This window comes from Eucyclogobius newberryi, unplaced genomic scaffold (assembly GCF_026437365.1).
Source record: "Eucyclogobius newberryi isolate DKJ021-1_F unplaced genomic scaffold, fEucNew1.0.hap1 SCAF_2, whole genome shotgun sequence".
NCBI lineage: Eukaryota > Metazoa > Chordata > Actinopteri > Gobiiformes > Gobiidae > Eucyclogobius > Eucyclogobius newberryi.
This window is the reverse complement of record NW_027315834.1, coordinates 30448098-30469786: the sequence shown is the minus strand read 5'-3', so window position 1 is coordinate 30469786 and position 21689 is coordinate 30448098. Positions and strand designations below refer to the sequence as shown.

At 42.1% G+C, this 21689-nt stretch overlaps 1 protein-coding gene across 1 annotated transcript in view; it reads right to left on the bottom strand.

Annotated features, from left to right (window-relative positions):
- LOC140368099 (copine-8) overlaps nt 1–21689 on the bottom strand; it is a 145836-nt gene that overhangs the window by 40665 nt on the left and 83482 nt on the right. The window contains exons 9-13 of the mRNA XM_072454978.1: nt 20511–20615; nt 14191–14232; nt 12584–12659; nt 1789–1842; nt 1191–1252 (exon numbers count right to left, since the gene is read on the bottom strand). Of these exons, the coding sequence (XP_072311079.1) occupies nt 1191–1252; nt 1789–1842; nt 12584–12659; nt 14191–14232; nt 20511–20615 (339 nt within the window). The remainder of the gene's footprint in view (nt 1–1190; nt 1253–1788; nt 1843–12583; nt 12660–14190; nt 14233–20510; nt 20616–21689) is intronic.

Below are 21689 nucleotides of genomic sequence, written 5' to 3'. Positions count from 1 at the left end.
AAAATACAGACTGTCGTAAAAGACAAGTGCCTTGATGTGAAGCTGACCAATGAGAAATGTGATCCGCCTATTCCAGAATATCTAATAAAACCAACCTGCATGAGAAAAAAACGGTGTGAGACGCAGGAGGGTCAGCGGGCTGCTTACAACAGCCTGCGTCACCGGTCCCCGCATTTTCTCCCATGCATGCCACACAAACGTCTGATATTTCTGTGTCGTTTCCTATTCTAAGTTGAATTGTGTTCTCTGTGTGTTAAGGAATAGCATTGGTGTATGTCTAATTTCTTGACAGTATGACATTAGGTTATAGGGGGGAAATTATTTCGATAACCACGATAATCATACAAAGTCCAAAATCAATATCCTGAAGTACACTAGGGACGTCAATATTCTTTGTTTAATTGATCATTGTGAGTATTCAGGTCACAATATAATCAAGAGACCTAAACAACTTTGTATCATGAGATTTGTAAACTGCAACATGAGTGATTTCAGTTCAATCTGTTCTCCAAAAAAGTCAAACTGCATAAAAATAACTTTTTAATCTGGCTGTTTATACATATGACAGACTAATTATAACTAGACTTGCAGCTAGATTTCAATGTTTTTTTGGTCCCAGATCCAACAATCGCAAATAATTGTGAAATGGTGATGTCAGTAACATTTGATATCATGACATCTTTAGTGTGCCCTACAAGCTACATTTGTAAGTCACTGTAAGCTGTTGCGTGTGTGGGTTATGAAGTGTTACTGTGCTTGTCTGCTCTGTGAATGTTTTTCTGTCCTATGCTGTAGGAACAGGAACCTGTCAAAATATGAAGAAATAGTTTTCTATATGTTCTGTTCCAATACATTTTGAATTGTAAGCCTCTTCTCTCTTCTACTCCAAAATTACTGTCGAGCAATTTAAGGCTTTGGAATATGTACGACAAATATGAGTGAAAAGTTGCAAGAATAGCCCCCAAAAACATGAATTATAATACAGTGAAGTATGAAGCTGGTAGCATCCCTAAAGGCAAATGGTCTACAGGCTTGACAGAGAAGATCATTATCTTAGTTAAGTCACTGTGGGGGTTTTTATGACCACAGACAGACAGACAAACGGACAGACACTCAGCGTGGCCCTCCTTATTAAACAGCATGGACCCTCGTCTCTGTGGGAGTCTAATGAAACACAGCGTATGACCCACCCGCCTTTGATGTAGTCCAAGAAGGTCACCTCCATGTCCACCAGGAAGGACAGCAGCGTCACCTAGAGCCAAAGGAACACATCCCACACTCTTAGTCACACAACACCATCTGAATTGTAATGTGTATTTTATGTACTATCATTGTGCCTTGCAGCTATTCATTAAAAGGTAATAAAACTGAAGGCGGCGTGTACATATAGAGAGTGTAATCACAGTAAAGTCCCTTGGCTGAGCTATTTCATTTTACATCGTGATGCCTATGTCTCTCGGCTGGCCTGGGAACGCCTCGGGATCCCCCCGGAGGAGTTAGAGGAAGTGTCTGGGGAGAAGGAAGTCTGGGAGTCCCTGCTCAGACTGCTGCCCCCGCGACCCGGCCCCGGATAAAGCGGCAGAAGATGGATGGATGGATGGATCGTGATGCCTTTTGGACACAACCACATGCTGGAGTCATGATTTAATGGCATTGAACATTTATAATCCATTTATTTCTGGATTTGTGAAAATCAGCATGGGTCCATTATTATTTCAACTATACAAAATGTCCAAATACAATCCACTTTTTATCTGAATTCAAACTGGGCAATGTTTGTGGACTCACCGTTCCTGAGTTGAGGTACTTTTTCTTCTTTCCTTTCTTCTTTGGATTCACCACCTACAATAACAAAAACAGAGTTATTTGTACTTTTCTGCATTGGCATTCAAAGTGCATTTTGATTCTGGTATTTAAAATGCAGACAGGTAAAACGTTTATTAGATCAATCTTTATGCAAATTTGTATTCAGCCATGCTTCAGCGCACACAGGAGGAAAACAGTGTATAGACCAGTGCACAAAAACAATGAGGTCATCTGCCATTTCTTAAATTGAAAATCAGAATAGGTTAATTGCCTCTCGGGTCTGTGTATACGTTTTATAAGTTTATAAGATAATTTGACGTGCGAACATGAGTGATGTCGAGTACAATAATGTCATCCTGGGAATGGAAGTATAATATATTAAATTTAGTTTTAGTTTCCCACCACTCCCCACTTTCTCATTTGGCAATAAAAACATTTAGGCAAGACAAGGCAAGTTTATTTGTAGAGCACATTTCAAACACAAGGCAATTCAAAGTGCTTCACACAGCAGGAAAAAATGCATTAAAATCACAAAGACATTACAGCACAAAACAATTTAAGACATAAAAGAGAAGAGTGCAAAGAAAAATCCTTTCAGTCATATGCGCAGCTAAACAAAACTGTTTTTAGCTTAGATTTGAACATTGTCAGAGTAGAAGCCTGTCTCACATCTTCAGGAAGACTGTTCCAGATTTTAGCTTCATAAAACTGAAACGCAGATTCCCCATGTTTAGTCCTAACTCTGGGCACCAGCAGGAGGCCGGTCCATGTTTAGTCCTGACTCTGGCACCAGCAGGAGGCCGGTCCATGTTTAGTCCTGACTCTGGCACCAGCAGGAGGCCGGTCCATGTTTAGTCCTGACTCTGGCACCAGCAGGAGGCCGGTCCATGTTTAGTCCTGACTCTGGCACCAGCAGGAGGCCGGTCCATGTTTAGTCCTGACTCTGGCACCAGCAGGAGGCCAGTCCATGTTTAGTCCTGACTCTGGGCACCAGCAGGAGGCCGGTCCATGTTTAGTCCTGACTCTGGCACCAGCAGGAGGCCGGTCCATGTTTAGTCCTGACTCTGGCACCAGCAGGAGGCCGGTCCATGTTTAGTCTTGACTCTGGCACCAGCAGGAGGCCGGTCCATGTTTAGTCCTGACTCTGGCACCAGCAGGAGGCCGGTCCATGTTTAGTCCTGACTCTGGCACCAGCAGGAGGCCGGTCCATGTTTAGTCCTGACTCTGGCACCAGCAGGAGGCCGGTCCATGTTTAGACCTGACTCTGGCACCAGCAGGAGGCCGGACCATGTTTAGTCCTGACTCTGGGCACCAGCAGCAAAATGTACTTTGATGCTAGGCCATGGAGAGACTTGTACACAAGCAGAGCTGCTTTAAAGTCTATTTATAAGTAATTTATAAATTAAATAAAAAGTAAATGCAATAAAATAAAATGTATATACATACTAACATACATTCAAATACACATATTGCTAAAGAGAGCCCACTACTCCTGTGACTATATCCGCCTGGTTTATAAAGTCCACAAAGGGTTTCCATATGGTCTTATGCCTTACATTGTGCCAGTGAGTTTAACCAAGCACCAATTGTAGGAGGATCAGATTTTTTCCAGTTAAGAAGTATCAAACTTTTTGCCTGTAAAACTGCATGATCTATAAACTTGATTTTACATTAAAGTTTTTGGTGTAATGATATCATCTTAGCATCTAAAGGGCTGCTTGCAGATACATTTTGTCTGCCTTTGTTCATCACCTCCTGCAGGACATCTTGGATTGCTTTACATTCCCATATGCAGTGAACAAAATGTCCCTTCGGCTTCTCTACATTTGAATAAATATAATAGCACCTGATACAGGGTGTGCATTATCAAATTATATTGGAATATCTATTCAGAATCAAATTGACTCTTATTCATCCCAAAGGGTAAGTTAATTTCATTAGAGATATACATTGCCAACCAGAAAAAAATAATTGATTATATCAATCACAGTTGTCACAAGACAAAACTTGCAACTTGATTTCATGACATAGGAAAAGGCTGAGTACACAATACAGACTTCGATACCACAATAACAATTAAAAAGAAAAACATATATTCTTTCAGACACTAGTATGTAGTTTCCAACACAAAAATAGTCGCTTCTACATTAATTACAACGTGGTTCTGATATACTGTAGGAGTTATGATTTATTATGTATTCATACTATTTTGAAACATTTTTGATACTACTTTTAGTATTGATTATCTCTGCATCAATTCTCTACATAAAATGTGTTTAAAAAAAATACAATTCTCTAAGTAATAAATAAACAATATGCAATACAACTACATTTTTGAAGGTACACGCCTTTATTTAGCATTTACATTTTGTCTACTACAACTATAACCTCATTCATTTAATTACACATAGGATGGCATCAAAATGAATCCTGTAATCTATTTATTTTCAGTTTACCACCAATATACAATCAATATAGGTTAGGTTACATTAAGGGTGCAATTTACCATGTACCCAGGACCCCAGAAAGAATAGTTATTGCTGCGGTGATAACTAATAACTAAATAAATAAATGTATTTGCTATTACTGAAATTATTCAAAACAATGATGCTATAATTAAAAAGCAAAACAATAAATAGACAAACATGAACAATACTAATTATGTAATTTTGTTCTCTTTGTGTGTTTTCTGTCTCGTCATTCCGATGAATAATACATTATATTCTTACATTTCAAACCCATCCCAACCCTAACGCCTTTAGTTAAAACTGAACCCACAAGTAAGATCCAAAGAGGAGCACATCCCCGAGTCCTGGAATTACACAATGAGTATTTTATATTTAATTTAGCTGGAGATGCAGTATAAAGACCAAGGACATCCGCACAATCTGATCCAATCTAAGAAGACATATTACACCAGGCCCGCTGTCTCTGCACTTAAAACACTATTTGAATCTCAAAAAGCTTCAAAAGGAAGCTTTAAGGTCCAAATTAAACCAAGCCAAGGTTAAACGTGCAGCAGGGACCCCGGGGAAACGACAAATGGTGGGCTTTATGCATTTCACCTTGGTTCGGTTTGGAGAGGCCACACAAGGACAGCGCTGCCTGTGGAGCTGGAGGTGCACTGACTGTAACATGGGAACATTTAACACCACCTGGACAGGGGCTTCCTGTGGTGCACCAAAACGTCAAGAATCAGCCATATTGCTTTAGTGCACGTGTAGTAATGAAAGCAGCATACCGTGGAAAAAATGTGTCTTTTAAAAACGCGAGAAGAAATACAACACTGCTGCAATTTATTATTAAGTCGACGCTCCTTCGCAGCCAATGTCGGATAATATTTTTCGCCACAAAATCTTGGATGTGGGATTTATCTTTTCCCTTTTGAGATGTTACTGCCTTGCCTAGAATGTTAAACGTCCATCCATCCATCCATCCATTTTCTGCCGCTTTATCCGGGGCCGGGTCGCGGGGGCAGCAGTCTGAGCAGGGACTCCCAGATTTCCTTCTCCCCAGACACGTCCTCTAACTCCTCCGGGGGGATCCCGAGGCGTTCCCAGGCCAGCCGAGAGACATAGTCTCTATAGCGTGTCCTGGGTCTTCCCCGGGGCCTCTTCCCGGTGGGACATGCCTGAAACACCTCCCAAGGGAGGCGCCCAGGAGGCATCCGGAACAGATGCCCGAGCCACCTCAGCTGGCTCCTCTCGACGTGGAGGAGCAGCGGCTCTACTCCGAGCTCCCCCCGTGTGGCCGAGCTCCTCACCTTATCTCTAAGGGAGCGGCCAGCCACCGCTTGTATCCGCGATCTTGTTCTTTCGGTCACTACCCAAAGCTCATGACCATAGGTGAGGGTAGGAACGTAGACCGACCGGTAAATAGAGAGCTTTGCCTTTCGGCTCAGCTCCCTCTTTACCACAACGGTCCGATTCAGCGACTGCATCACTGCAGCCGCTGCACCGATCCGCCTGTCGATTTCACGCTCCATCCTTCCCTCACTCGTGAACAAGACCCCGAGATACTTGAACTCCTCCACTTGGGGCAAGGACACCCCACCCACCTGAAGAGGGGAAGCCACCTTTTTCTAGTCGAGAACCATGGCCTCGGATTTGGAGGTGCTGATTCTCATCCCAGCCGCTTCACACTCGGCTGCAAACCGTCCCAGTGCATGCTGCAGGTCCGGGTTTGATGGAGCCATCAGGACAACATCGTCTGCAAACCAGACACCCTCCGACCCCTGACTGCGCCTAGAAATTCTGTCCATAAAAATTATGAACAGAACCGGTGGCAAAGGGCAGCCCTGGCGGAGTCCAACATGCACTGGGAACAGGTCTGACTTACTGCCGGCAATGTGAACACAGCTCCTGCTCCGGTCATACAGGGACCGGACAGCCCAGAGCAAAGGGCCCCGGACACCGTACTCCCGGAGCACGCCCCAAAGGACACCCCGAGGGACACGGTCGAAAGCCTTCTCCAGATCCACAAAGCACATGTGGACTGGTTGGGCAAACTCCCATGAACCCTCGAGCACCCGATGGAGGGTATAGAGCTGGTCCAGTGTTCCACGACCGGGACAAAAACCACTCTGCTCCTCCTGAATCCGAGGTTTGACTATCGGTCGGATTCTCCTCTCCAGTACCTTGGAACAGACCTTACCCGGGAGGCTGAGGAGTGTGATCCCTCTGTAGTTGGAACACACCCTCCGGTCCCCCTTCTTGAACAGAGGGACCACCACCCCGGTCTGCCAGTCCAGAGGCACGGTCCCCGAACGCCACGCGATGTTGCAGAGACGTGTCAACCAAGACAGTCCTACAACATCCAGATACTTTAGGTACTCAGGGCGGATCTCATCCACCCCCGGAGCCCTGCCACCGAGGAGTTTGCGAACAACCTCAGTGACTTCAGCTTGGGTGATGGATGAGCCAGCCTCTGAGTCCCCGGTCTCTACTTCCTCTTTGGAAGATGTGACTGAGGGATTAAGGAGATCCTCAAAGTATTCCTTCCACTGTCCGACGACATCCCCAGTTGAGGTCAGCAGGCCTCCACCCGCACCGTAAACAGTGTTGGTGAGGCACTGCTTCCCCCTCCTGAGGCGCCGGACGGTTTGCCAGAATTTCTTTGGTGCCGACCGATAGTCCTCTTCCATGGCCTCCCCGAACTCCACCCAGGCCCGGGTTTTTGCCTCTGCGACAGCACGAGCCGCAGCTCGCTTGGCCTGCCGATACCTGTCGATGACCTCCGGAGACCCACAAGCCAGAGTGACCTGATAGGCCTCCCTTACTTCCGGTGTCCACCACCGGGTTCGGGGGTTGCCGCCACGACAGGCACCGGAGACCTTGCGACCACAACTCCGAGCAGCCGCATCAACAATGGAGGCGGAGAACATGGTCCACTCGGACTCAATGTGCCCAGCCTCCCCCGGGACATGGGAGAAGCTCTCCCGGAGGTGCGAGTTGAATACCCTACTGACAGAGGGCTCCACAAGACGTTCCCAACAGACCCTCACAATGCGTTTGGGTCTGCCAAGTCTGTCCGGCTTCCTCCTCCGCCAGCGGATCCAACTCACCACCAGGTGGTGATCGGTTGACAGCTCTGCCCCTCTCTTCACCCGAGTGTCCAAGACACGCGGCCGGAGGTCAGATGACACAACAACAAAGTCAATCATTGACCTCCGGCCTAGGGTGTCCTGGTGCCATGTGCACTGATGGACACCCTTGTGCTTGAACATGGTGTTCGTTATGGACAATCCGTGACTAGCACAGAAGTCCAATAACTGAACACCGCTCGGGTTCAGATCGGGGAAGCTATTCTTCCCGATCACCCCTCCCCAGGTGTCATTGCCCACGTGGGCGTTGAAGTCCCCCAGTAGAACAACGGAGTCCCCGGTCGGTGCACTGTCCAGTACTCCTCCCAAGGACTCCAAGAAGGCCGGGTACTCTGCACTGCTGTTCGGCCCGTAGGCCGCCACAACAGTGAGAGACCTGTCCCCCACCCGAAGGCGGAGGGACGCGATCCTCTCGTTCACTGGGGTGAACTCCAACACGTGGCGGCCGAGCTGAGGGGCTATAAGCAAGCCCACACCAGCCCGCCGCCTCTCCCCGCGGGCAACACCAGAGAAGTGGAGCGTCCAGCCCCTCTCGAGGAGATGGGTTCCAGAGCCCAATCTGTGCGTGGAGGTGAGGCCGACTATATCTAGTCGGTATCGCTCAACCTCCCGCACAAGCTCAGGCTCTTTCCCCCCCAGCGAGGTGACATTCCATGTCCCCAGAGTTAGTCTCTGTGTCTGGAGATCTGGTCGCCGAGGCCCCTGCCGTCGACTGCTGCCCAGATCTCTCTGCATGTTAAACGTATCTGATTTGATTTAATTTCAGGAGATTTCATTGCAAAAAATACTGTAATAAGAAGAAGAAAAGCATGCATTCTCACAGTGAGCAGGGTGCCCTATCATAGAGCTGACCTGTCATTTGTCCTGGTGGCGTCACTTGCCTGGCTCAGTGGAGATATGAAAGGCTTTTTAACACTTAACTACCGGTATCTCCAGGGAAACAAGCAAGTTACAACGTGCACCTTTAAAGGCCACACTTTATGCTTTCTTAAACAGGACAGCTTAGTGTGAAATGGGGCTGAGAGAGAAGGGAGGACATGCAGTAAGTTGTCGAAAGCCAGGACTTGATGTGTGCTGCTGCCTTAACCGCTCGACCACCAGGCGGCCCACAACTTAATATTTTTTAAACATACAGTACGTGGAGTTGTATTTCGCTTACCGGTAATTCTGGTTAGTTTGATGAATCCTGTTCAGTAAGTTCTCGACCTCTGAACCCCAGAAAACACTCCAAACATTCCAGGTATGACATGTTATATGTAGAGCTCACAGTGTCCATTCATCATGGCCTCATTCTGAGCATTTCTACTGTCAAATTACATGTCCATATGAGTCCGAGAAGAAGCAAGAAGCAAGAAGCAAGAAGCAAGAAGCAAGAAGAAGAAGAAGAAGAAGAAGAAGAAGAAGAAGAAGAAGAAGAAGAAGAAGAAGAAGAAGAAGAAGAAGGAAGTCTGTCTCAAGAATAAAGTCTAAGACATTCAATTATAGTAGGTGGAAAAATATACAAATAATAATGCGTAATGTGTGTCCTTTAAGTACATATTTTAAAACTGATGATTTGTTCTAATGAGACCTTAGATATATCCGTGGGGTTATGACTTGTGATCGCACAGTTCACCTCTCCATGCATGTTCTAATTAACTTTAAACAGATTTCACTGGACTGTCCACAGTGTGACTATTCTTAGGCGCTGCTGAAATGGTTTTAAATTACTTTGGACTTGAGACTCACTTTTAATAAGAAACTGACTTTTATTTTGGACTTTTTGCGCCTTAACTATTTATCTAGTTTGTTTTCTCTGGTATTGTCTTGTTTGTTTTGTTGTTTTATGTTTGAAATTTTGAAAAATGAAAAATAAAAGAAACAGAATCAAAATGCGTATTTTTATTTGGTGTATTCATATCTGTACATTATAGTTTTACACAAATCAAGCAGCCGTTTAAAAGTTTAAACATCTGTTGAAATATACAGGAAGTAACTGATGACATCACACTAGGGAGACTCAGACTAGTTTAATCCATTCCAACTTTATGCATAATTTACACAAAAGAAACAACTTTTTAAACATTCAACTACATCTTTTTTGGAACAACATTAGATCAGTTTAGGCCCAGAGTACAGCGTGGTTGCTAGGTAATTTCCTAGTGTCATCTTTTACAACCATGTAAAGTTATAAACTTAAATATATTGTTAAACTGCAATACATTTTTGGCAACAATATTTATCTTAACTGAGATAAGAGAAACGAGGCTCGTGCATTTTGTGTTATGACTGCACTGCATCTGCGCGTTATTAGGCAAACAACAGGAGCTTAAACGGAGGTCTCTGGAGCTCACGTCTCTGGAGCTCACGTCTCTGCGCGGCGCTGGGCTAATCAAGACGTGTTGACTCTGAAGAGATAAGTCCTATCCATCAAAACTGTCAGAGCTCAGGGAGGCGTGGGAATGAGGAGGAAACAGGCAAGACAAACTGGGCTGATAATGTTTGTTTTTTTAACACTCTAATCAATTACCTATATTCTTAAATGCCAGAGTAGCATATTAATGATGGTTAGTGATTTTGCTATGAGTTTATGATAGACTTTTTATTCAAAGTGCAAATGAAACACTGCAGAAACATTGTTTCTGAAAAGGTCATGTTAAATAAACAGGGACAACGACATCTTCATGAATAAACACTATGTTTTTTTAAGTGGCACCAGCCAAAGGGCAAGTTGATACGTAACTTTATTAACTATGCAAGATTTATTTTAAAATAATTATGTAAATTTAAATAGGTTATGCAAACCTGGACAGATCTGTTGTTGGAACATTTGTATAAACAAGAGCACGTTTACTTTCAGAATAATCCTCCATTTGATGTGCAGTTACAAAACATTTACAAACGTTTTCATCCATGTACAAAAGCTTATACTATTACTAGTAGAAATGCAAAAGCATGATACCATTCGGCCAATATTGTTCTTTGTTTCTGCCATTCCGTCACAGAAACAAAAAGAGAACAGTTTCATGGCTAGAGACTTCTAAAGATCCAGACAGAAGGGCAAAAGCAAACCAGGCAGTCGCTTAGGACGCAACTACATTTGAGCTGAGGCGCACGTCCTTTTGGGCGGAGGCTGGAGCACTACGTAGTCATTTCTTTTCTTTAAACCTATGGGCCTGGCTGACCCGATTGGACATGGGCTGGAGCCAGTTTCAGTGCTGCATATTCTGCACTAAATTATTACAGCATCAGGGCACAAAAGATGAAGGCTGATCTGCTTCAGTCCTCTGGATATGCAAGGTACGACATTTGATTTAATTAGTTTTGGGCAAATCATGAAGAGAGCTTTTCATGTATCTCAAGCTAAAAACAGGCTGAGTCAAGTCTGTGTCGCCTGGTGCGCTCTATGTGCAACGTGTTAAAGAGAGAAACACACTCTGACAGAACATGCTTTGTTTGTAATTGCCATCAGCGCTATCAGAGCTACATATCAGTCTTTATTTTACAAAAACAACCTCATATTCACAGAAAGAAATTCATAAATATATAAGATGTGCGCTGACCAGGAAAGCAATGTGACACCGCAACATCACAGCCTGAGTCTTCACCTCTCAACCAGACTGGCACAAAACTATCACTGTGCAGCAACCTAAAGCAGAGGTTCAGACGTTCTCCTGACAGGAATTTGAGCTTAATGTTTCCTCCTGCTCAGTAAAAATGAAGGTGGATCCGTAGCTGTTGCAGGGGCACAACAGAGAGTGAGACTTTTGGGACAGGGACCCCAAAACATACCTGAGCCAACATTTAACCATTTCAAAAGATAATGTCAACATATTATATTTAAAATAACAGGCTACTACCCCTGTCTGTTAAGCACATTTAAGAGACTAACAGGCTAAATATTTAGCAACTGAAGGATGCAGAGCTGCCAAAATACAACCAAAATACACATTACATGCAATCACATAACTTCTATTAAGAGTGTTTTTTAAACTTCCTATATGTTATCTGTCCTTTTCCTCTATATCTACCTGCGTTGCAACAATGAAATTTCCCCATGTGTGGACAATAAAGGATTATCTTATCTTATCTTATCTTACATATGATTGGTTCAAAATGTACTGTCCTTCCTGTCTTTTCGATTTTACATGCTGTTCAAGACCAAAAAGTATCAATGAAAAACACGGATAATCAAACATAGTGTAAGTGTAGGTCAAGTGACAAAATAAGACTCAAAGTAACTTCAGTGTGAGTGGTTTAAAGGTGGTATGGACTGGATTTTTTTCAGCAAATTTTTTATCATATTTCCTCGTGGCGTGGATAAATCATTTGTCCTGCCACGTATCAATCATAAAACGCACCTACCGCTCACCTGCAGCCGCGTCAGGCTCGTCCCCACGTTTCCGCGTGTCTAAGCGCATTGATCTATCATAATATAGTTCCCTCAGTGCACGAGACAAAATGAAGACGGAGAATGACAGTTCGAGCTGACGCAGAAGTGGACGGAAATCTACGGAGACGAGAGATGCGATGCGCTCCGTTGCGCTAATAAACAAACACGTGTGTGTGTTGTATCAGTCCGCACGGGGGAGTGCGCATGCGCACTTCCGCCTGCGTTCTCAAATCGCCGAAAAATCATCCATACCGCCTTTAAAGAAGGAGAGAAAAGCTCTGAGTGTGGCTGAGGCAGACATGACACAGGCACAAAATATTTTCAACAAGATTTCTTTGTTCACAATATACAAAACTGTTTAAAAGAAAAATAAACAAGTTTAGAAAAATTTCGAACCACGCGTTTCCCCATACCATCCATATTGGTTTAAATATGACTAGTAATAATCTATTAATTCCATGGGACTTTCTCATATTCCTGTCATGTTTCTGTCTCAGTTTGTTTCAGACTCGTCTCTGCCTCTCTGCTGTTGCTAATACATCTTGACAACTGCAATCAAATCTCATATCCCTTCCAGCTCATTCACATTCTGCGTGTCTCTTTTATTCTGGCTGTCCACAGAAATTTGGAAAATGTCAGAAACATAACAGATTACCACAGCTAATTCACCCGGATGGGCTTGCGGTACAGGAATGCATCATAATGTTTTCAAATGTCGGGTTTGTGTTTGCTGAGCCATCATCTGTCTGGACAAAATACATCTGCCTTTTGACTTTAAATACAAATAAATGTCACGTACTTACCTCATAAACATTGAACTGGCTTTGGCCTCTTGAAAGTTCCCTGTAGCTGGTGCTGAACTCTCCAATGAAGTCATGACTGGAACATGCAAAGAAACATGACAATTAACAAAACAGCTAATTGCACTTGCATTGAGATAGTTATTCAACATGCCATCGCACTAGAACGCTCAACCAAAGATTAAATGTTGCTGTGTAAGCCAAATCCAAAAACAAGTTACATTTTTTTTACTAGGTATTAGAAAATATATGGTCACATGATCTGAAATAATCTGATATATTTTTAGGCCTTTCTGTTTGTGCATTAAATAAGGCATCACACTTATCAATATCTTCCCGAACTGTCTTGTTGAGAAAGGATTTGTGAGTCACATTTACTCTGAATATTCCCCAGCAGACACAGCGAAAGTGAATGTATAGTTAGAGTATAAAAGACAGAGGAATCACTCCCCTCGACGACAGTTTGAAAGATGTCGCTTGTCTCGCTGTGTCAGTCCTGATCCAGATGCACCTTAAACACAGCTCCACATCTAACCTACTGCAGACACAAGCTAGGGCTGAAATACTATTGTTCATTTAAACACTGAGACCTATGGGGGCACCAGTAATCCCATCTGTAATCCCATCTGTAATCCCATTTGTAATCCCAGGAATCCCAATCTATTTTAGCAATGTGTAGAAAAACAAATTATAACAAAAAAAATAAAACACATTCATGAGTTCCTTCTGCACTGTTTTCTGTTGCCTATGTTTTCCATAAAGATGTGAAAATTTGCAGAGAAAAAAAAAGGTACATTTTTATGTTACAATATCGAGGAAAAATGTCAGTATTTGAGTATTTTCATGAGTGAGTTGCAGATCAAAACACAAAACAAAAGCTAATTGATCTCTAAAAATCAGAAGAAATTACTGTTTTGAATTGATTCATAAAACATCTGTGTCTCAAAAACAGGTAGAAACTTCAAACACATCTGATTTGAAAAAAACCTTCTGAAACTTAACCATTTTGAGGGATAGAATAGTGCAATTTCAGCATTAAAGAAAACTATGTAGGAAAAAAAATGAATATTAGGGCATTCCCATGTGTGGACAATAAAGGATTATCTTATCTTATCTTTTAGGTGTTTGAAATATTAAACATGCACATTTATAAACTTCACAGAAATTGTCAAACTAAGGAATACAAGGGAATAAAGTTTGGTAAAAAACTACATTTGAATGAAATGGGTCATTTAACCTGTCATATGCACTTTAACAGCCTTTAATATCACGTATGGCAATTTGAAAGGTACATATTACAATTACACATTTGCAATTCCATGTGCTTCTTGACATGAGAAACATTTACAACCAAATTCAAGTAATATCACTGTTTTGGATGTCAAAATTTAAAAAATTTACCAACTCACCCAAATGTATCTCTAACTGAGTTCAGTCAATGGTTTGTTATGCAGCCACTTATTTGAAAGAGACTGTATAATTCCTATGTAAATAAGTAACAAATACTGTTCACTGGAAAGGAAATATAATCGCAATGAATTAGGAGAACACAATAGAACTAGAGTTGATTCCATACATTTGAAATGCGAATGTTAAAAGTGATCACATACCCGCCGTCTCTGTCCCAGTCATACACCTCCACTTTGATTGTTCTGTTGGGAAAAAAATAAACAAAACAATCAGCACGAATCATGTCGAATTAAGAACATTTGTCTTATCTTCACAGACACAAGCGCAAATTATAATCACGAAAGAGCAAAGCAGTAGGTGATTGTCCACGACCAGCCGGCCATGAATGAATGTCACACGTCACAGTTTGTGGGATTTACGTAAAATTAAAGACATATATTCTTTGGATTGAAAAGCCATTAAAATAAGGTTAGTGTATTTAAGTAAGTATAAGTATTAAGTATCTACCTAAGTAACTTTTTGAAGCTATGTTACTTTTCAGAGCAGTTTTCTGACACCATATTTTTTGCATAAAGTAACAGTGCTCTTTCTTGAGTAAAACTACTACTACTACTACTACTACTACTACACCACCACAGGATCTTGTGTTTTTACAGGTATGAGAGATGCCAGAATAAATTGGTAGATATTGTAATAATGAGTCTGTTATTTTTACATTATTTGCAATACAATTCCTCATAAATGATACATTAAGTACACTTTAACATATCTCTTTATAAGAAATATCAAAGACAAGTTGGAAAATATATGGCCTTAGTCTTTAGAAAGAGCTTCCAGGCTCAACAGTAGAGGAAACCAAAGGCCCTGACAAATATGTCCATAATTATATTTTTCCATAGTGAGGGGAATTTGTCCTCTGTCAAAAGGACAAAAAGGACTCTGTCTGTTTCTTGTCAAAACCTGTAATTGTCAATTGCCTGCGTTTAGACGTTAGACTCAGCTTCAACCTATTTTGAGATGATCCCTTATTAGTTGATGGGGAAAACCAGAGAGGCTGAAGGAAACACACCCAGACACAGGGAGGAACATGCAAACTCCACACAGGAAGGTATTAGTACTATAAAAGTTTAGTTTACTTCATTAAAGTGTCTATTTTTGTCATAGTATCACAAAGAGTCAAGTAAGGCAATTCATTATTTACCACAGTGGTATTTTTGAAGAATAAAATCACCTCAGGAACAGTGGCAAAAACTCTTTTCCACCTTTACTTGAGAAGCTGTGTTTTCCTTTATTACTTTTTGAATTCAAATATTGCAGGCTAAAATGTATTTCCCCCCCTTGTTGTCACAGCACAGACCGCTGAGACGCTTTGTTGCTTATCTGTATTGCTGCCTGTCTGTCACTGCACCCGCCACATGTAATGCTTTTCCAAATACATTTTTTCATCTGCATCCCATTACAGCGAACACGGAAACGGTTCAAAATCGAGAAAAGAGTGTGTCAGATGAGATCCGTCCACATCAAACTCCTCAAGCACAGGGTCATTTGTGTCTGACAAAAGCCCAGCTGAGAGGTGAGAGCAGGGATAGCAAATGGACAAAGAGGATGTAGCGCACAAGATGGGAACAAGTAGGGGACTGTGAAGACGGTCGAGAAAGAAAAAACTATAAGGGTGATTGCAGGAGAAAAAGAATAGATGAGCCGCAGCAGGCCGGGAGCCTCTGAGCTTTGAGCTCTCGGTGATGGGTGTCGCTCAGTGTGGGGAGCACATCAGCTGTCATTTCGCTCAAGCTTGGCCCTACTGTTGGTTCACCCCAGAAACAAATAAAGGGTTAGATGAACTCGCCAATGTTAGTTCAGTGGTTCTGAAACGTTTCATACCCAGTACCATCAAAGATAAGATTTGGCTTTTCTAAGAGTCTAAACCAGGGCCTGTCTAAACAGACAGTGTTTGCTAACAAAAGGCAGCGTTCCATAAGCCCGGTATTATTCCACAAGTTAGCACTAATGCATTTTCAGTTAGAGTTAGCTTCAAAACGGTGGCTGCCCACGAGTCCGAAGGTTCACTGGTCCGAAGGTTCACTAGTCCAAAAATTCAGAAAATATAAGGTTCACTAGTCCGAAGGTTCACTAGTCCGAGGGTTCACTAGTCCGAAGGTTCACGGGTCCGAAATTTCCCCGAAATTTTAAGGTACACAAATCCAAAGGTTCACTGGTCCGAAGATGTGTGTCCGCGCAGTGGGCTCTACTCGCGGCTCTCCTCACCAAAGCTGTGTCTCCGTGCAGCGGGCTCTCCTCGCCTCCCTTTGCCCCACACACTGCTTTTAAGACTTTTCTAGTGTTGATGCACTTTTTATGATTAAACTCACATATTTTCCATAACCGACTTGTTTCTGTGCATAGCCTGAGCTCCTTATCGTATTATTAATGAATGAATTAACTCAAATAGCCCAGCAGTTTCGGCCGCGCGCCGCGGCTCTGTAGACACTCCCGTCTTGGCCAGCTGAATTTCCTTCTTGACTACCAATCCTACGGTGATCGGATCACGCGTTTCTATATATACATATATCATTTCTATACTTATGATCAAATGAAGGCATAGAGTGGAGGATTTTGATCACGCATATTTCTTATAATCAAATGAGGGAATAAAGCGGAGGATTCGATATGTTCCTTTGTTATTTTCACATACACAGTACAACTTGCTGTGTATAGTTGTGAGCAGCTGGTACATTAAACGTGACGAGCCCCAGTGCGTGTCTTTGTGCTTCGTGCGCATTTTACAGACTGACTACATCCCGATGCCGTCTGCACCTTCACTTTAGCCTATGAGGAACTTTCGGACTAGTGAACCTTCGGACTAGTGAACCTTCGGACTAGCGAACTTTTGGACCACGAACCTTCGGACTAGTGAACCTTTAAAACCTTCGGACTAGCGAACCTTCGGACTCATGGGAGGTAACCCTTCAAAACATTGCAAGCTATAAAAATCCAGGTCTGTTTTGGCGACTGACAACCACTCAAACTCGTGAGAAACACCAGGGCATTTAGAAAACAAAACCACATTTGGTACTGTTTTGTGTAGATTGTTACCATTAGCAATTACCACAGTTAGCATACATGCTAACAACCTAGTTTATCTAACGTTATTCTGGACAACGATGCACAAAACAAAATGTTGGTTTTGTTTCACAGAGCGCCACAAATCCTACAGTCATAAGTTAACTCTAGGAACTGAAGGTCAACGTTTGATATAGATAGTGATTTATAACTCTTTGTCAAATGTGATGAGCATTTAAATAACAACTATGCACTGGTTACAAATGGCAAAATCACAGTTTTTTTTTTATTTATTTAGGATAGAAAGCAAGTACCTGGCTGTTCTAAACACAAGGAAAGGTCTGCAGGACTACGTCATTGCTATAGATTATATAGAAGTAATAAACAGGGAGTAGTCCAAAAGAGGAGTAAAATGTGGATCAAACTGATTCCATATCAAGAAAACACTACAACTGAAACTTAATTCTGTTAGATCTGAGTGCTGCTTTTGACACTATCGATCATAGGATCCTCTTACAGAGACTAGAGGACTGGGTGGGCATCACTGGCACTGCCCTAAATTGGTAAGGGTCCTATCTGAAAGACAGGAAGTATTTAGTTGAAATTGGTCCTGTGGTGTGCTTCAAGGGTCAATCTAGGGGCCACTTCAGTTCAACCTCTACATGCTGCCGTTATTTCAGTTGATACGCAGCAAATATGTGTCCTATCACTTTAAAGACTTTAAAGCAGCTCTGCTTGTGTACAAGTCTCTCCATAGCCAAGCAGAAAAGTACATCTTGGGCATGTTAGTGCCATATGAACCATCTCGGACTCTGAGGACCTCAGGGACCGGCCTAAACATGGACCGGACTCCTGCTGGTGCCAGAGTCAGGACTAAACATGGACCGGCCTCCTGCTGGTGCCCAGAGTCAGGACTAAACATGGACCGGACTCCTGCTGGTGCCAGAGTCAGGACTAAACATGGACCGGCCTCCTGCTGGTGCCCAGAGTCAGGACTAAACATGGAGAATCTGTGCTAAAATCTGAATCTTCCTTCTACTCTGACAATGTCCAAATCCAAGCTAAAAACAGTTTTGTTTAGCTGTTTAGCATATGACTGAAATGATTTTCTTTGCACTCTTCTCTTTTATGTCTTTTACTGTTTCGTGATCTCTGTCACGTCTTTGTGATTTTAATGTATTTTCTCCTGTTGTGTGAAGCACTTTGCCTTGTGTATGAGTTGTGCTCTACAAATAAACTTGCCTTGCCTGAAGAAGAGTCTTTGTACCACCACTGGTAAACGTATCACACTGTGAACCACTGCTCTGGGTTACATGAATGAATCCCCTTTGCCTCAGACAGCTCTTAGATGTATTTTGTCTTAGCGTCCACATTCTTGCATTGTCCACCTAAATTGGATGTCCGCCATTACTCTTTGCTTTGAAGGAGCGACAGGAAGCCCACAATGATTGGCCTAATCTTGTGCGCTCGTTGCTCGTTGTGTCGGACTGAGCGCCGCGCTGAATGTACAAGACACAGTTTCTTTTTGTTGCCAACAGAGCTCCTGCTTATCTCTCCTCCCAGGCACACAGATTTGATGTGTACTTGTGTGCGCTGTAAGTGTGTAGTCTAGTGCATGTCTCCTCTTGATACGCCTAGTGCGATTCTCCTCTTCTAATAAGATTATAGGGGCCAACTCCAGATGACTGTTGTAGTCTGGGAGACCACAAGATGACCGCTATTGACTTTAGACCAGAGGATGGAAACACATCTTTATACATGAGGCTGCTGGTGTTTCCTATAACAAAGCTGAATTGTCTAAAGGCTGTGTACCAACTGAGAACTGACTGGAGCGGAAATATGAAAGAACTTTAGCCACTTTGTTTTTTGGTTTGTAATTTAAAAGAGATATAACACAATATAATATATTTTCATGATTGGAAAGAAGCAGCTAAGGTGCTCATCGGTGGTGCGGAGGCTAAGGGTGCTGCATTTCATGCTGAAACTGTCCTGTCAAATAAAGCCATCAGGCCAGGAAAAGAAGGAGGAAGGAACACATTTTGTCTGCCTTTTTAGGTATTTAAATTATTTATCTTACCATTTTTCTATTTCCCATAACTTCCCCCATTCAACTTCATATTTCAATCTGAAGTATGTAAGGTGCTCTAACTTCTCTGGTAGGGGGTCGGCTTGTTTCCATGGAGATTTTGCTGCTTTGCTTGGAATGCTCCACAGAAGGGATTTAAATTGATCTATCTCCATAGAGACAAGCTTCAGACATCACCAGGCAGAATTACAGGTCAACTCTGGGGACCCCCACTGACAGTAAGAATGTATGCAAAAACATCTGTGACATCTCCATGGTGGGATCTAACCAAATATTTAATAACACTAAAATTAAGCAGAAAATATGTACATAAATATCAACTAATTATATAAAACAACATGAACAAGTTACTCGCTATATTAATGTAAAACAAACTTATTTTGCTGTTTGTGTCATTTCTTAAGAAAAACTTTCTCGACATAATCTTGACTAATCATCCTCACTGTCTGTTGTAGTTCGCTGGTTCATTAACCTTATTGTATAATAATCATAGAACAGACTTTTATGATGACCATAAAATTCAGGAGGGAAATAAAACAAAAACTTTCTAATATTATGTATCGGTAAGCAGTCTAATTTCTATGTTTAATTTGATGCAGATGCAGTATCTTCGCCTGACATAATAGAAGCATGTTTAGAGCGTATCGCTAAACTTCAATTGTAAAATATTATCCAAAAATTGCGACGTTTTAATCCTCCTTAACTGTAGTTGTGTCACTGAGTTTGAGTCTTACTAAGGACAAAGTACAGAGCACAACCTTTCCACTGCTTGTTTTTAAAAATGCATCTAAATGTAGCAAAGACTAAAAATTTACTCAGAAACCTATAACTGCTTAGGGCCTCCCAGAAGTAAACTTTCGAAGTACAAGTACCCGAAAACTGCATACATTTACACAAGCATTTTGGCCAAACATTCAGTTTAGCCAGCAGCAGCGGCCAGCAGCTGAGAAACATTTATAACTTTCCCACCAAACATTTGCTAAGTTTAAAGAAGTGTGGATATTGAGCAAAATTATATATATATTTGTCGACGCACAGTATGATTAAATATCTATCTTGGAGAATTTACTTTCCTTCATTTGAGAGAACTGAAAAGTGGTCGGTAATGCTAATGCCAAGTGAAAGTAAAAGCTAATTTTGACAAAACAATAGAGCTTTCTTGTTCCTTTTCTTCTTTTCTGAGCCTTTTGAAGAACACATTGATCTTAACATAGACAGTCTTAAACGTGTTGCAATTTCAGCCCTACAGTTTTCCCAGAATGCAACACACACTTCAGTTTTCTCTGTGGAGCGATGGTCCTGCTCCTTCTGCTGTATTGGACAAAGAGGTTTTTTCACGTTCTGGTTTAGGTGGTCTCAGGACGTCTCACTGACCTGTCGGAGTCCCCGTTACACAGCGCTCGCATTGGGAGCTTAAAGGCCTGCCACACCGGGTTCAGAGTGTTCTTTATCACTTCCGTCTTGTGGCAAATGGTAAACCTGCCGGATGGAAGAGTAAGAATAAATCAAAATAATGTGGATTACCTCAGTAACAAAGTAAAGCTCCTTTGACATGAACGCACCTAAATGAGGAAGCTTATATCTATCCCAATAACAAAAGTCAGAACAGAAATGTGTCTTTAAACATAGTGGTTGAGATTTAATTATCGGACACATTTCTGTAAAATGAATCACAAAAGGTTTTGAACGTTTTTGAAAGTTTACAATATCACTTTTTTTCATTTTTAAAGAGCATTCACAATTCAATTATTGTTACATTTTCCATCCTGTGAATTCCTTTACCTGAAAAGTAAATTTATTTTGTTTTTTGAGGTATTTTTAAAGTAATAAAAAAGTATATAAATTAGGGCTGGGCAAGTTGACACGTTATTATCGCGTTAACTCATCACTTATTTAACGCGATCAATTATTTTAACGCGCATTAACGCAGGTCTAAGGTGCCAGTCCACACCGCCGCGGCGGCGTCGTAGTGCGTTTCCCGCGGCGCGATTTCTTCGTTTTTTGCGGCGCGATTGGTGCGTTTTCATACGCTCTCGACGCTTTGAGCGCGCGTATGAGGCGACCGAGGCGGCCAAAGCAGCCGGCGCGACGTGTTCAGATTTGTTCAGCTCGCTGCAGCAGATGCGCCGCAGCAGCCAATCAGAGATGACGTCCTACGCACGACCCGGAAAAAGACCCAAAACAAACCCGCAAGATAAAAAAAAAACCTTAAGACGCAGCTCTTGGAGCAAATAATGATATTGACTAAACTCTGCTAAGCTCTGAAGTATATGCTGGTCCCAGGAGTGCAGAGGAGTAAAAAACACCCAGTTTTAGGAACCTACAAACTTTTCTGGTTCTTTTCAATGCCCTGGCAGTGTCAATAAGCTTTAGTTTTGTGTTTGATAACATTGTTTAAGTTAAAATGTACACAATGTATTTATTTGTATTTAACTGGTTAAGTGTTTGTTTGCACAACTCATGTTATGGCGCTTTAGTGTCAAGTTCTAAGAATGTACAAACTGTACTGAAGTGTTTTCTGGTTTAGGAACATTTGGTACTAGACTGGTTCTG